The following is a 17,389-nucleotide window of genomic DNA, read 5'->3' on the forward strand; positions in this document are numbered from 1 at the left end:
ACTTTACTACTTTAAATAAAAAAAATCCAACAGATACTTGAAGTCACAATATTTTTATCCAGTTAAAACAATTTGAGATGATACCAATCACAGAAAGGATAAAAAAGTTCTCCTATGGAAGTTCAAAATACATGCCCTTCCCTCCCAGCACTGAATATTAATTCTTTTCACACTTATGAAAAAAATAATTGAAATGCTTCAGTAGTTTAACAGGGCTCAAATAATCAAACCAAAATGATTTTTCTGTATTTTTATAACCTAGCCTATCACATTAAATATTAATTATGGTTCTATTAAAGTTACTGTATAGAAAATCAAATTTCTTTCCTTTTTCTGGGGTTAAGTATTATATAAAGAAACAGCTCACCTTGAACTGTTAGAGTTGCTGATGCTTCAGCTTTTCCAACCATATTTTCGGCAACACAAATATAAGACCCCATGTCTCCTGCCAAAACTTTCCGGATTTTCAAAGTGTGATCATCACGGATTTCATATCTTAAATACATATAACAGCAAATGAGCGTGACAGTATAAATAGAAAATAATATTGCCAGTTTCTTTAGTGTATAAAGAGTAAGCATAAGAAGTTTTTGCCTTCAAATTCATATGTTTCTCTGAGATATGAGCATATTTAAGCAATACATGAAACGTGTATTGCCTTCGAACTATGGACATTTTTTTTCAAAACAAACATATTTGAGAGCTTAATCTGATCTCACTTACAATGTGAAAATCAAGATCATCACTAATAAAATAATCATAAATGGTAAATCTGGTGTAAGTGACATTAGACTTTGGCCTAAAGACTTTTAATTACAATACATTTAGTAAACATATTTAATGATATTTCTAAAAGAAAAAAAATAATCCATATATTTTTCTTCATTTGCATTTGGGAAGATGTAAAAATCAGGAGCTATAAGGTTTTAAAAGATTAAAAAAGCAGCATTGTTCTTATGAACATAACCAAAGGCCATCTTAAAGTCAAGCTAAAACATAACTCATTCAATCGTTTTATAAGGAAATAACATAGCCTTATAATATTCTCTCCAATTTCATCACCTTTTACTCATCTTTGCATAATGTAGCCAGTGTGTTTCTAGTCCTAGAAAGCAGCTATTTTACCCTATATGCAGTAGTTTTTAGATAAATTATAAACTGGATTAACAGGAAACAAGATGTGGCTGTAGAAGATGAAGGGACCCAAATGTTACAGTAGGTCCTCTTCGAGGGAAAAAAACCACCAGTACTTTAAAAACTGATGATTAGGAATTTAAGCAAAAATGCAAAAAAAAAACCTTCATGTGTTTCCTTTTTACAAGGCTACTTTACTTTCCACTCTGTTAGGCCAATGACGGAAGAGATGTGAATTGGAGACTTGATAACAAAAAAAGCAGGTCTCCTAAGAGCAGCACTATACATTAGCAGGCTGCATCTTGCATCAATTGCAATTCCACTGTCCACTTCTTGGTGCTGTAGCCTAATTATATTATCTATTTGACATTTTACAGTAGTTTTGATAATTACAGTAGGTACTTCAAGTACAGAATTCATTCATGCCATACATTGTTGTTTGAATTTGATACTTTTGCTATTTTTGTAGTAGGTTGGAAAGATTTTAGTTCAAGCTGTTTCTAAGTTTTCAACACAAGTGAATTATATCTGTAAGCAGAGGACCACGGGATTCAGAAATAGAAGAGTCCTATTAGATCACCAAGCCCATCCATACAAGCACAGGAATGATCCCCTCTTAGATATCAAACTGATACCCGCACTTGATCTTATCCAAAAGGTAACTTAACATACTGCACCTTGCTTTTGGTAATTCCCCATCATCTTTTCGCCATCTTACTGTAGGTACAGGGTCGCCCCGAGCCTCACATTTAAACTCTGCACTGTCTTCCACAGTTACAGCCAAATTACTGGGTCTCTTCACAAAAGATGGTCTTTCTAAAGGAAAGGAAAGAAACACTGGATTACAGCTAAAGGCACAGCACCGCAACACCTGCAGTGCCTCAGGGTGGCTGATGTGGGGATTCCAGAGTTACTTGTGTGCAGCCAGGTAAATTTTGTTGTAAGAACAACAAAAATCAGGTACACAATGTAGATATGCAAATTACATCAGACCTGACTCTGGGCTTGTCTACACTACTGTTTAACTTGATGTACGTTATGTCGCTCAGGGGTGTGAAACGCCCCCCCCCTCCCAGGGGACATAAGTTACATTGACTTAAAGCGGTGTCCACACCCACGCGCTGTGGGTGGGAGATGCTCTCCCACCGACATAGCTTCTGCCTCTCGTTGAGGTGGAGTAATTGTGTCGACAGGAGAGCTCTTTCCCATCGGTATAGTGTGTCTTCACCAGGCGCAGTACAGCGGTGCAGCTGCATGAGTGCTGCTGCACCATTGTAGCGCAGCAGTGTAGACTAGCCCTAAGTGGCCTCAGTTTCTCTTCAGCAACAGAAACAGATCTGCTGCAAGGCACCAAAGCTGACAACGGGCATCACTATTTTATTGTACCTTTGACAGAAAGCACACATTAAGTATTGCCTCCGCAGAGACCCTGATGCAATGGGGAAGTACTGAACATATTCTGAGGCTAGTTAAAGCCACCACCGAATCTTCGGTATGACTGTACCTTGTCATCAGTAACAGTTTGTGTTTGATAGAATCACTTCAAGTGCAGCAAAGAGAAAAGTGATCATTTTCTTTCTCACCAGCACAAAGAAAAAAGAAAATTACTTCTGTATAATTTTTGTTCACAGAAGTCGCTGTTATCACAGGTCCATGCTCATATTACGTATCAGGCAGGAACGTCTATAGGTTTTGAATTTTTTCACAGCTAACCTCAACACACATGAAGTGGAAGAGAACACCTCGCTGAGCTCTAAATATAAGTTGCTGAAAAGGTTTTATTCATATATTTGAATCATGCACTTTCCACTCTGTGGATAAGGTGGATAGAGGAGAGTGAACTTATAACAACATACCCTTTACAGGTAAATATATTTTCTCTATAACGTACAGTAGAAATTATAACAGAACCTCACTCCTGGAATGTAAAAGTTATCATGATTGCCTCTACAAGAGCCCAAACAATAGGCAGAGGATGTTATAAAAGAGCTACCATCACAAACAGGTTTAATGCAGCTAACTGGCATAAAAAAAAGTATTGGTGCAACAGAAGCAAAACACGTTTACTTGCCCAGTTATTTAGAAAGTAATAAAAATCCCCAAAGCCCTCAAGGCATGTAGGTGCAAAAAGGTTGCAGGGAAGCCTGTTGAGCACTCTGAAGCCAGTACATAAAATTCTGGAAATGGCGAGCCTAGATTTATTGAAGGAGAAGAGTCTAATAATGATGTTTGGCAAAACTATGCAAAAGAAAAATTATTCTGACCTAGTAACAGTGACATGCTGGACTGCTAGGCAATACCAGTGAACATGGCAGTCAAGCAGTTCTTTAGATCCTATCGGAAGGTTAAGGATGAAAATGATATATTAATAGTCCAAGAGTTTCTGCCTACTTCAGATAGGTATTAGGGCGTTTTCATAACAGACGCTCAGTAAAAATAACTTCAGGATGTATAAGAAGGAAAGGAGAAGTTTGGCTGGATAAATGTAAAAAACGTCATCTCTCCAGTTGAGAATACTTACCTATCTATCTATAGGAAAATGAACCTGTTCTCTCGAGTCCTAGGCTAGTGCCCTACCCAATACACCATTCTTCCTCTCCAGAAGGGAATCTTTTTGTTCCCCAGGACAAAAATCAGAGATAAATTTTGAATTAAAGAGAAACAAAAAACAAAATGAAAACCCTTGAAGATTCCTTCTTCCTATAAGTCTTCAGAAAGGAGAATCAAACTAATACTTTCCAATAAGGCAACTATAACTCATCAATACTACCATTCCTGGGATAATGGTAAAAAGATACTGGTGTGGGTAATTAACCAATGCAGCTGCATGGGCACTTAATATAAGAACCATACTCATGCAAACAAAGTTTCTTCTAATTTCCAGACTTCACAAAGATGGAAGTCCTAACAGTTGACTTGACTTAAATTTACCTCTAAACCAAGTGTTTCCAAGGCATCTGAAATAGAAAATATCACAGCAATATACAGGAAAATATCCTGAGCTTCCCCAAAAAATCACCACAATGTCTTGCCGATTGCTGAGAAGATGCCAACATAGTTTGAGATGCTAAACACTGTCAACTTATTAAGGAACTCCCCACCACTCATAAACACTGAACAGGATTTCAAGATGTCCAGCATCTGAATTGGACTGAAAACAAATCAAATCACTGAACACTGAGGAGGAAGTGCCTCAAACAGAATAAAATACCACTGCTAGAGACAGGGCCAGCACTGAGGAACTTGACCTGAATCCAGCTATTTTCAAACTTCAATGTTGCTGTGAAGTTTCCAAGCTCATGGGTGTAAACCCTGCAGTCATAAAGTGTTTGTTCCCAGGATAAACAGGGTTAAGCTGTTTCCAAGCCTTATACTGCTTTGAAGCAACATTTCACACTGAGAGTCCAGAATCAGGATTGCACTGAAGATCCTGAAGCAGCCATGAAATGCCAAAGATATTCTGAGGCTGCACTGCAGACATCATAGGGTCTTGTCTACGAAGACAAAAAAGGTGTGGTTTTTCAATCAAGGTAGTTTGAGTTAGTTAATTTGACTGAAGATCTCCTTTAATGATTGATTAGACATGGTGTAATGTCTCTAGGATTATTTGAGCTAGTTGTTCGGTAGCAAATTTATACCACTCAGCAAGTCTCAAAGTGGTATCCCACCTCCTGTTTTACTAGGTCAACGTATATGTATGCAGATAACAGATCTATCCATATTTTAAGATTTCATTACATAAATGATTCAGTAAAGTTTCCAAGATTATATTAGTTTCCTCGTGGAAGAGGAAAATGATACATATGCTTGTTATTGAAGTTAACTGAAGTTAATTCTTGTTTTGATATTATTTATAAATACTGTTATGGTCAGTGCAAACTGAAATTATCTGCAGTGTGAAAACTAAGTCAGATCTGACTGCATAAGTGAAAAAAACCCTATATTTTGTGTTCACAAATCAGCATAGTTCGCTGACTTGTGTTCATTATTTCCTCTTTTCCCTCGATTTTCATCCTGTTCTGGAGTAACAAACCTCTTTATTTCAACGATATTCCATTATGTGCTGAAGAACCGATATTGATCATTTATTTTCTGGAATATGCCATGAGGCGGATATCCATGACTGTCACAAAAACACGCCCAATGTTAACATAGCAAAAGAGCTGGATGATAACAAAAAAAAAAAAAAAAAGCCCTTGCTATAAAACTGCTTCTCCCCATACCAAAAAATGAAGCTGTATTAAATACTGGCATTTTCACTAATGAAGTGTCACACAATGGAGTCTCTCTTACCTAAAACGGTGAGCTCTGCCACTTCACTCTCTCGTTCTCCCACCATATTTGTTCCGACACAGACGTACTTGCCAGCATCATTCTTTCTCGTGTAGGTAATCATGAGCTTTCCTCCTCTGATCTAGGACAAGTCAAGAATAATAAAAATTACTTCTAAAATAATCAATTAGATAATGTCTGTAAAGTGTTCTAAAGATGTACCGTGCTATGTAGATGCTAAGTATAATTATGAAATTATGATTAATTTTGTTGGGGATTGGTCCTGTTTGAGCAGAGGGTTGGACTAGATGACATCCTGAGGTCCCTTCCAACCCTGATATTCTATGATTCTGTGAAACTCTAATTGCTGATTGTAGACTCTTGCTTGGTGCATCTCATTTACTGCACATCTATTTCAGCAATAGAAAGCATAAAATACAGAATACTAAGCAAATTTTATTTGGACTTCCATCTAAAATTAGAAAGTTTTAGTCTCCAAAGCCTTTTAGTTATGGATAACAAACATCCGTATGAGATCATGCTTTAGGAATTTGAGGTTGGGTGGAGAAACAAGGCTAATTAACAACTTTGACACCAAAACCATTTTGTTCAGCTTATTAACTTTATACTTTTTTATTTCTGTATTTTAAAACCTCTTCACTTTTATGGATCCAGAAGATACTCCACTTCAATCTGTCTACTACCAAGTAGTGGCTGTTCCTTGCTTCTGTTTAATGCTTGATAGATACAGGTTCTATTTCCTTTCTACTGTTAATATATCAGAATTAGACACATCTAATATGGTCTTTGCATACAAATTATTTCAATGTCTTTCTGCTTGGTGACAAAAATATATTTAATTCATACCTTAGAGACAAATTTGCCATTCAGCGCTGAGTTGTTATCTTCTTGTTTATAAACTATGAAAGGTTTACAACAACAGAAAACCCCTCTCACCTGCATCACAACTTTACATTTAATTAGATTCCACTAACCATAGAGCGGTTAAGTACCTCAGCAAAAAAACTGAAAATCACTATTTAAAAACTGCTTGTCAATTTAAAAAAAAAATCTGACTTCTGTTCACATGCACCACCAAGAGCGTGGGTCTGCTTGCTTATGCCCTACATTACTGGTACTGGTAGAGTAAATAAATGATGCCTTCTCCCTAGGATAGATCCTGATAGAAATACCATACCTCACAACCTGTGTAGCAATAAGATATATTTATACCAAGATTTTGTTTTAATGGAAGCCTAACATTTGGCTCCTAAATCCACATTTATACAAATAAGTAAGGGTCTGATGTTCAGAAGTGCTGAGCACTCAGGTAGAGGTATACAGAGCCTATATTTGGCAATATTTGGAGTTAGTTAGCTAACTTCCTGCTCTTATTTACTCCAGTTCATTTCTTTGCAAGTTAATGGAGTTGAACCAGTATAAGCAAAGAATTCCCTGCAGATGTTTCATAGTGAACAGTGCTACATTTTACTTAAAATAGATTGTGAAATATAAGCCAAAAATCTGATTCCCTCTTTATTTAATAAAAGCCTTGGTTAATTAAGTTTTTAAACTTCAACAAAACATGTTCACAACAGAACGAACGCATACATTTATCTGAATAAATCTCCTGTTGCCTGCAATGCCACTTAAATATTCTTTAATGATTTTTGTAAGTTAGCATAGGCTTAAAACTCAGATCACATATGATAATAATTTAAGTTGAACTGTAGCGGAAAAACAAAAGGTGCCTATAAAGTTACATTAAAAGGCTTAATACAATCAGTGACTAGCCAGAGAATGTTCACAATGTGAAGTACTTTGCTCAAGTTGCCTGCAGCTAGAAATCTATCCCTGAGAACTTGACATCTTGAGCAGCATTGGACTCATTATCATTGTAAGACATATACACACAATGATGATAGTCAGTTATTGAGATAGATGGACATGCACTTATAATGTAGATAGTATTGAATACAAATTTCATGCTTTTGCTGCTGGCGCACATCATTTCAGAGAGAAAAAGCAATGTCCTTTATCTAGCAATGATGAAATTTCAATTGGAATTTGAAGCATTATGGAGTATTAAAGGTGACCTGTAAATATTTTTTTTAAAGTAAGGTAAATGTGTTTTTACTTGCTGATAGCCTTAAACAGCAAGAGAAAAGTATGAAGTACATAACTAGATTTTCATTTCATATCCCCCAAAGTCATACAATTTAAAGGACTGCAATAATAAATATTATCAAGGTGTTATATTATTCATTGTATGTGTGCATATTTGTATAACTACTTCTAGATATACATACACACATCTCTCTCTCCCTCTCCATATCTATATCAACATTGACTATATGGTCGTGTGAAATAAAAGTTTATTGGCTTACCTGAGGGTAGTTGAACTACTCACTCATCTCAAACTTAAGTAGATGAAAGGTGGGATTTCCACATGTACCTCAGTGACTTAAGAGCACAAGTTCCATTGACTTTGAATGACACTTGAGCTCCTGGTTTGACATTTATGAAAATCCCACCTTTATATCAACCTTTTTAACATATCACCATACATTCTGTATGAACCATAATTTACAGAAAAACAATATTCTAGGAACAGTTTAGAGAGCTTAAAAAAATGTTATTGGAACAATCTCTTGTTAGACACCTGACTTTGCAGATGGTTTCTTCCCATGAATCTAATTGTACAAAGTTCAACTGGAGGTAAATGTTAAAACAAATAAGTAAAATAACTCAAAATTACCTAAAGTCACTTGTCTATATCTTGGGTCCTTCCCAGTTAGACATGAGTGCTGGGTCACAACAGGAAGGAGTGATATATGTATGAAGATCCACTTTCTAACCCTCAAGGACCTTCAGACATCAGATATAAAGCTCTGACATTTTTACGATTAGAAAAGCTGGTAACAGTCTCAAGGCTCATTTTTGTATCTCCTGGGCCTCAGGCAGTATGGTAGTTTGTTTTTAAAGATGACAGAAGCTGCAGAGAGGTCAGGAATGTTAGAGTAAGTTCCTGGGTTGCTGGCTCAGTGGGCAGGTGATACAATCACAGGCATATGAAAAATTGCACAGGTTTATGATATGTTTATCACATAGATATCATCTCCCCATAAATATGGTGTGTACACACATACATGGACAGAGTACTGTATGTATCCTCAATGAATTATTCAGTGTTGACTGATTGAAAATGTACTTCCTTTGTTGACTGACTACATACGTTTCCCATTACTTTTTAGCTATTAGCCAACTCCCAATTGAAGGGGACATATTACATCACCCTGTGTTTTAACATAAAAAAGCTTTGCCTGAGGAAAGCTGTAGCTACAGTAGATTTGTGTCCTATATTCCTTATTCCCCACCCTCCCCTCCTTTTCTCTCAAGCATGAAGCTCTGAGCAATGGCAGAGAGGAGACTCTGAAGTAGGTGGAAAAAAGGATTTGATGTAATTGTAGGTATATGTCTGAAAAACATGGATGGATCTGTCTGTGCGTATAGGGGGGATAATTTACAAACTGAGATTTTCCAACATATTTCTTCTGTTACTGTTGAATTGTAAGCTACCATATAATAAGGTGGGCAGCGAAGAGCCAAATCTCTTCTTTGTGGGCAGTAACTGTTTTAAATTACTCAAACTAAAGTTACTCAAATCAGTGGAGAGACTTATTAGTTGTCAGTGGTTTTGCTATGAATATTTTAGCTCTCTCTTTCTCATATTGTGTGTGTGTGCATATCTATATATAGATATCTATCATCTGAAATTTAGAGTACCAAATGATTCTTTGGGTTAAAAAACTAACGGCATAATATAATACCCCAAACCCCAGGACGGGGCATTTTTTTGTGCAGTAGGGGATCCATTTTCAACCTAAGGAGTAGTAGTTTTTTCCTGACAAACAAGAAATAATAGCCTCTGTTTTCAAAATATTTTATACCACCACTTCCCAGTGAGACCCAGTGTTTTGCTTCTAGTCTTGGAAAGATCCAAATTAATAGATTTTAAAAGTCATTATGTTTTATACTTATTGAAAATATAATTCAAAACTTTAAAAAAAATTTTTACGGTTCTGACTAAGCCCTTTACAGTTGAACTCCTGGTAACAAAAGACACCTGGCTTTACAAGTGGAGGATACAAAATAGACCCATTAAAAGTGTTTACAGCTCTGCAACTGCTGGGAACTGTCAATGAAAAGATGTGGACTCACAGCAGATCACAGGTGGCCTAGTGCTTTATAGCAGTTCTAGAATATTCGTAAAAGCAGTTTTTCTGTAACATATGTTGTGTATAAAGAATACATGATATGATGGCATGTTATACAGCCTTTAACTGACAAGTCACTTTGCCATTCATGAGTACTTCAGCCATCCCAATTTCATTTTATTTATTTAATTAAACAACAAAATATGTCCATACAAAAAGTTATAGAAATCCTCTCAGTTAAACTTAGAATAATAAATTTTGACCACTCAGCAGCAAAAAAGATATACAGATAATAAATCAATTCATTCAACCAATATACCAAAACCACAAGACATTACTCAAAGTTACACAATATCATATATTCACTACAAACACACACTATATTTTCTATATATATATACACACACACACATATACAGAGAGAGAGAGATTTATTTATTTTATAAGGACTATCAAGTGATTTAAAAAATTGCATGATTAAAAAAAGTAATCATGATTAATCGTACTGTTAAACAATAATAAATACCATTTATTTAAATATTTTTGAATGTTTTCTACATTTTCAAATATATTGATTTCAATTACAGTGCTCACCTTAAATTTATTTTTATTACAAATATTTGCACTGTAAAAAACAAAAGAAATAGTATTTTTCAACTCACCTAATACAAGTACTTTCGTGCAATCTCTTTATCATGAAAGTTGAACTTACAAATGTAGAATTCAGTACAAAAAATAACTTCATTCAAAAATAAAACAATGTAAAACTTTAGAGCCGACAAGTCCACTTAGTTCTACTTCAGCAATTGCTCAGACAATCTCTGCCCTGCACTTTAAGCAGGGGGGTGGTTTGTCTCGCATCAGTGTGTTGCTCTTTTAAGACTTTAAGACTTTTAAGACTTGGAGAAAGAATGCTCCACACCTCGTTCCTCTCAGATTTTGGAAGGCACTTAAACCTTGGGTCGAGTGCTGTAGCTATTTTTAGACATCTCACATTGGTACCTTCTTTGCATTTTGTCAAATCTGCCGTGAAAGTGTTCATAACCCGATGGGTCATCATCCAAGACTGCTATAACATGAAATATATGGCAGAATGCATGTAAAACAGAACAGGAGACATACAATTCTCCCCCAAGGAGTTCAGTCACAAATTTAATTAACACATTTTTTAACGAGCATCAGCAGCATGGAAGCATGTCCTCTGGAATGGTGGCTGAAGCATGAAGGGGCATATGAATGTTTAGCATATTTGGCACGTAAATACCTTGCAACGCTGGCTACAAAAGTGCCATGTGAATGCCTGTTATCACTTTCAGGTGATATTGTAAAGAAGAAGCAGGCAGCATAATCTCCCATAAATATAAACAAACTTTTTTGTCTTAGCGATTGGCTTTAAAGTTTTACATTGTTTTGTTTTTGAGTGCAGTTATGTAACAAAAAAAATCCACATTTGTAAGTTACACTTTCACGATAAAGAGATTGCACTTCCGTACTTGTATGAGGTGAATTGAAAAATACTATTTATTTTGTTTATCATTTTTACAGTGTGAATATTTGTAATCAAAAATAAAAATATAAAGTGAGCACCATGCACTTCGTATTCTGTGTTGTAATAGAAATCAATATATTTGAAAATGTAGAAAAACATTCAAAAATATTTAATAAATTTCAATTGGTATTCTATTGTTTAACAGTGCGATTAATCACAATTAATTTTTTGAGTTAATCGCATGAGTTAACTGCTATTGATTGACAGCCCTAATATAAATATAAAGAATAAAAAAGTCTATGAAGTGTGGGAATGAAGGAAGAAAAGAAACCCCGGGAGAAATATTTGAGAAATCCAGCAACAAAGACCACTAAATGTGTTGATTTACAACTCGTAGTTATCATTCTATTTAATACATAAAACCTACAATGCATTAATGCAGTGGTTCCCAGACTTGTTCCGCTGCTTGTGCAGGGAAAGCCCCTGGCGGGCTGGGCCGGTTTGTTTACCTGCCGCGTCCGCAGGTTCGGCCAATTGCGGCTCCCAGTGGCCGCAGTTCGTGGCTCCAGGCCAATGGGAGCTGCTGGAAGCAGCGCGGCCTGAGGGACATACTGGCCACCGCTTCCAGCGGCTCCCATTGGCCTGGAGCAGCGAACCGCGGCCACTGGGAGCTGCAATCGGCCGAGCCTGTGGACACGGCAGGTAAACAAACCGGCCCGGCCCGCCAGGGGCTTTCCCTGCACAAGCAGTGGAACAAGTTTGGGAACCACTGCATTAAAACAATGCTAAGGGGTAACTTAAATCCTTAAGGAAATAAAACTCAGATTGACAGATGAAACTCTGTCCTCAATTCACACAACATTGTTGACAGTATGTATGGCAGATTGTAATGTTGTGCGTGTTTCAGTATTGTCACATTATTATTATTTGTTTAGCACCATGCCTGCGGCACACAACATATGCATAGTCAGCCGTTGCCCCTGCTTTGAAGAATTTACAATCTAATTTTGGAAAGAAAGACATAAATGGTTAAAGCATGAAGGTGAGGACCCACAGAGTTGTAGGAGATAGGTGTCAGAAGAAAGGCAAACGAATTGGGCTTTAAAAAAGAGATTTGGAGAAAGACAGGGAAGACATATGAATACCTTAGCAGGCAATGTTACTTTAAAAAGCTGCATGCATTTTTTGTTTTAGATTTTGTGACTCAGAGTGTAGCACTGACCATTCCCAAATTAATATCCTTATAACAATGACCAAGAAAGATTTTAAGTCTCTAGGTGAGTCCTTCCCCCATTGCATGACAAAAATATGCTCCTCTCCCAAAAATGTCACACACAAACTGAAAGCAAGATTAAAAGAAAACATTCTTGGACTGAGATCTTTCTTATACCATGTTTTTGCTCATAGCAAAATCTAAGAGTTGAATTGTAAACCACCTCTCTCCACCACATAAACCAACAAACAAACCCCTGTGATGGTGCTGGGTTGGGGATGTGGAGCTGATAACGAGCACAATGGCTTATCTATAGCAGAACTGCTCTACTTAAAATAGTCTTGAGGGTGGAGATATTGAAAGAACATTCAGCTCCTACATGGTGCTTTTGGCATCCATCCCAGCCTGTGCAAAAAATGTGAGCTTCAGAGTTAGGCTCAGTTTTTCTCTTCAAAATGTCTTACTGTCTCTTATAGCCAACTTCATTAAAAGTCTAATCCTGCAAGAAGATGAATATCTACAAAGTGTTAAACGCTGTCAGCTGTCCCTGGACCTGTTTGGTAACTTTAATTGTGTTTTGAAGGTGCTCAGTCAGCACTTGACACTATCAGGCACCAAACATCAGAATTGCCCCAACACTTGGTATTTCCTCCTGATTAACAGAGAAAGTGGAAGCAGCCAAGAGACACAGTTTGTGTAATAAATAATCTTGATGAAAGAAAATCCAAAGCTCAGTGTATTTCTCTTTTAGAAGCTTAAAATATTAAAGATTCAAAAGTTACTTAAACTTTCTTTTACATTTGGTTCCTCTGAATTACAAAGGCAGCGTGGACTGATGACAAAGCCCAGACTAGTCCACCCCTAACCAAAACTCATTTAGAAACAGTGGTGCTCATATGAAAATAATTGAACTTGACAAATAATTGTGTGAAACATTTTTCATGCTACTATTCAAACCTCAGTGGATGGTATGTTCACAAAATATTTACTATGCAGTATTTTCGCTGTGATAATCCATGAATAAAACTCCTCGCATAACAAAACCATGTTATTACTCCTCCACTATATAAGAGTCCTCTATCTCTAGACCTTTAGAGAAATTGTAGGGAATCCTTTTCTGAAGATCTAAGTCTGCTTTTTGTTAAGTAGTTTACTGAGCAACAAACAATACATGTGAATGCTGAAAAACACTCAGGCTATATGTACACTTCAAAGTTAAGTTGACTTCAGTTACGTGGACGTACAGCCACCGCTGTAATTAAACTGTTGTTGCATGTCCACACTACACTCCTTGTGTCAGTGGAGCACATCTTGCACTTGACAGAGAAAGAAGTGCACCATGTGTAGCTATCATAGGTGCTGACTCCATAGGTTCTCTGGGGCTAGAGCACCCACAGGAAAAAATAGTGGGTGCTCAGAACCCACCAGTGGCCCTGCTGATCAGCACCTCCCTCTCCCCCCCCCAGCGCCTCCCACTCCCCAGTGATCAGCTGTTCAGCCTGCTTGCAGGAGGCACTGGGGGGACAGGGAGGAGTGGGGGTAGGAAGAGGCAGAGCGAGGGCATGACACACTTGGAGGAGGCGGTGGAATGCGGCAGGAAGAGGTGGGGCAGGGGTGGGGCCGTGGGGTAAAGGGTGGATAGCTATCCCACTGTGCAACTGGCCACAGTTTGGGAAGGGTTTGCAATGCCTCATGTGGGCAGATTCAGAGACACATAATGCAGGTTTCTGAATTACTCCATGGGCACCGTACTAGGTTTCCAGCCACTTTTCAACCACCCTAGTAACCTGCAAGCCAGCCATCTCTGTCAGAAAGCAAGGGTCCTGCACTGCTCTTCAGTACTGTGCTGTGCGTTATGAACACAAAGCTATAAGAGGAGCTCAACAGGGAGGCTATTTGGCTGAGGGAGACCTTGAAGGAGCATTTTAACACTAAGCCACAGTAATGTGTGTTGTTGTAGTACGCTGAGTCTGTCATTGTTTGCACTGTACTATGAACCTTGTAATGATTGCTGTGTGTGCCCGACTATAACAGTGCACATGCACCTATTACTATTGTCATGAATGTTAGCAGCAGGCACGATGTGATGGAGAATAATAAAGATAAATTAAGTTTCCATAAGCAGTATGAGGAGTACAGAGAACTCCCTTGTGATGCTCTCCCCCTGCCACCCTACAGCAATTTCTCGTTATATCAGGACTTGTGCACCTATCCAAAGAGGAAAGGATTTGATCCCCTATGTTTATGACAGGTTTCAGAGTAGCAGCCGTGTTAGTCTGTATTTGCAAAAAGAAAAGGAGTACTAGTGACACCTTAGAGACTAACCGATTTATTTGAGCATAAGCTTTCGTGAGCTACAGCTCACTTCATCGGATGTATTCAGTGGAAAATACAGTGGGGAGATTTATATACACACAGAACATGAAAAAATGGGTGTTACCATACACACTGTAACCAGAGCGATCACTTAAGGTGAGCTATTATCAGCAGGAAAGCTGGGGGGGGGGGGGAGCCGTTTGTAGTGATAATCAAGGTGAGCCATTTCCAGCAGTTAACAGGAATGTCCGAGGAGCAGTGGGGGGTGGGGGAAATAAACATGGGGAAATAGTTTCACTTTGTGTAATGACACATCCACTCCCAGTCTCTATTCAAGCCTAAGTTAATTGTATCCAGTTTGCAAATTAATTCCAATTTATCAGTCTCTCGTTGGAGCCTGTTTTTGAAGTATTTTTGTTCCAATATTGTGACCTTTAGGTCTGAAATTGAGTGACCAGAGAGACTGAAGTGTTCTCCGACTGGTTTATGAATGTTATAATTCTTGACATCTGATTTGTGTCCATTTATTCTTTTACATAGAGACTGTCCAGTTTGACCAATGTACATGGCAGAGGGGGATTGCTGGCACATGATGGCATATATCACATTGGTAGATGTGCAGGTGAACGAGCCTCTGATAGTGTGGCTGATGTGATTAGGCCCTATGATGGTGTCCCCTGAATAGATATGTGGACACAGTTGGCAACGGGCTCTGTTGCAAGGATAGGTTCCTGGGTTAGTGTTTCTGTTTTGTGGTATGTGGTTGCTGGTAAGTATTTGCTTCAGGTTGTGGGGCTGTCTGTAGGCAAGGACTGGCCTGTTTCCCAAGATTTGTGAGAGTGATGAGTCGTCCTTCAGGATAGGTTGTAGATCCTTGATGATGATGTAGATCCTCTAAGGTGCCACTAGTACTCCTTTTCTTTTTGCCTATGTTTACGATTTCTCTGCAGCTACTAGCTCTTTTCATTTCAGTACTACTACTCCAACACAGAATTGAGGCAAAAGAGCATGTCAGAGCAAAAATAACCACAGGTGCAGTGAAAAGACAAAAATTCTTGAAACTGGAGGCATGGGTCCAGTTCTTTTCTGAAACCTCCCTCTTTTCCTTGGCAGAGGTGAGAGTCCAAAGGATACCACTGTGCATCTGTGATCACTGTGGAGGTAGAGACCCAAGTCATATTGTCCAGATAACAAAAGTTCATTCCAATTTTTAATATGTGCAATGTAATGGAAATATAGTATTGGCCGCACGACATTGACTCACTTTTAATAAAGCTGCACTGAGCCATGCAACACAGCAGTTTATTTTAACGTAACGTGTTACTAAAGTAAAACTGTCTTGAAAACTGGGTTTTGTTTTAACACAAAACCTTCCTCAGGAGAAGTAAATCTCTTTTCTTTAATGAATAATCTACAGTAGGGGTTCAAAAACGGTACCATTTTCCCACCCTCCATCAGTAATTTAACCCTGCTCAGTTTACATCAATATGAAAGAATTAATGCCAGTAGTATCCACTTTCACTTGTCCAGGGAAAGTTTTAATTCTCTCTTCTTTTCATTCTTCCTTAAAACTATGTTCCCTTTTCCCCCCAGCCTGAGTCTAAGCACCCTGAGCCCATCTGTGTACCACCACCCTGACCCATTTCCACATTCCCCCACTGCCCCCCCCTGACTGCCCCCCCCCGACCCCAGTGCCCTCCTTGTAGAAGTGGCATGTGTGCAGCTCCACAACAGAGTGACTATTTGCCTTCTGCTGTGCCTGCCACAGTTCTTTGATTATTATTATTTACACAGCACTGCTGCGTGTCCCTATCATAACCCTTCTCCTTCATGCCCCGAGCAAGTTCCTGCAGCTGAAGCGGAGCAGTGCCTGCACAGCCTCTTCTCCCCACAGACCCAGGAGACCCACCACCTCCCAGGTACTCCAGACAGGAGCGCATTTGCTGCGTGGAGCCGGCCTGCTCAGCTTGGCAGTAGCTATGCGAGCTCTCCACCCCGAGCAAACAGGAAGAGCAATTTCAAAACTTCCTGGGGCTTTAAAAGGGGAGGGGTGCATACCTGTGTACCTGCCTGCAGGGCAGTGGAGTTCAAACCAGTGACCAGAGAGGTCACAGTGGGCACTGTGGGACACCTCCTGGAGGCCACAAAGGGCAACATAAGCAATATGGTGGCTAAACTGACACTGCGTCGCTCTATGTCACCCTAAGTGCTATGCCTCTCATTGAGGTGATTTCATTATGTTGGTATAACAGCTAAAACGGCAGGAGGAGCATTGCAGTGTGTATACCTCCATAGTTAGGTCAACGTAAGCTGAATTATGTTGACTTAACTTTCTAGGGTACGGAAGCCCTCAGTCTTTTGTGACCTACTGTTGAAAATCTGCATATCTAAATAGTGTTTCCTCAATGTCTGAATATAACTGCCATGAGCACTATGTGTATGCACTGAAATTAGGACTGTAAATTTAGCCCATTGTATGAATATATTCTGGATGCATTGTCACATATGTATCTTTCGCTCCAATCAGTGACTGACATCAGAAATAAAAGTGAACTTGAACTGAACTCCGTGTCTGGTATGTCTGCGGTTCTCTACCCTTAAGCAAGTCAGATGGTTTGAAGTATCTGTTACACAGGAATTTTTTCAAAGCATCTCTACTGAAGTGCTGTTCACACACCTCTAAGGTTAAAATACTAAACCAACTGGGCCTAATTATCTCTTTCAGCCATACACAGGATCCCTTCTGGT

At 38.5% G+C, this 17,389-nt stretch overlaps 1 protein-coding gene across 5 annotated transcripts in view; it reads right to left on the reverse strand.

Annotated features, from left to right (window-relative positions):
* ROBO1 (roundabout guidance receptor 1) overlaps window positions 1–17,389 on the reverse strand; it is a 1,030,664-nt gene that overhangs the window by 109,444 nt on the left and 903,831 nt on the right. For all 5 annotated transcript variants that reach the window (XM_075117735.1, XM_075117733.1, XM_048868853.2 and 2 more), the window contains 3 exons: window positions 5,428–5,548; window positions 1,812–1,950; window positions 368–495 (listed from right to left, as the gene is read on the reverse strand). In XM_075117735.1, coding sequence (XP_074973836.1) covers window positions 368–495; window positions 1,812–1,950; window positions 5,428–5,548 — 388 coding nt within the window. The remainder of the gene's footprint in view (window positions 1–367; window positions 496–1,811; window positions 1,951–5,427; window positions 5,549–17,389) is intronic.

The sequence above is a fragment of the Caretta caretta genome, chromosome 1, assembly GCF_965140235.1.
Source record: "Caretta caretta isolate rCarCar2 chromosome 1, rCarCar1.hap1, whole genome shotgun sequence".
In the NCBI taxonomy this organism is placed as follows: domain Eukaryota; kingdom Metazoa; phylum Chordata; order Testudines; family Cheloniidae; genus Caretta; species Caretta caretta.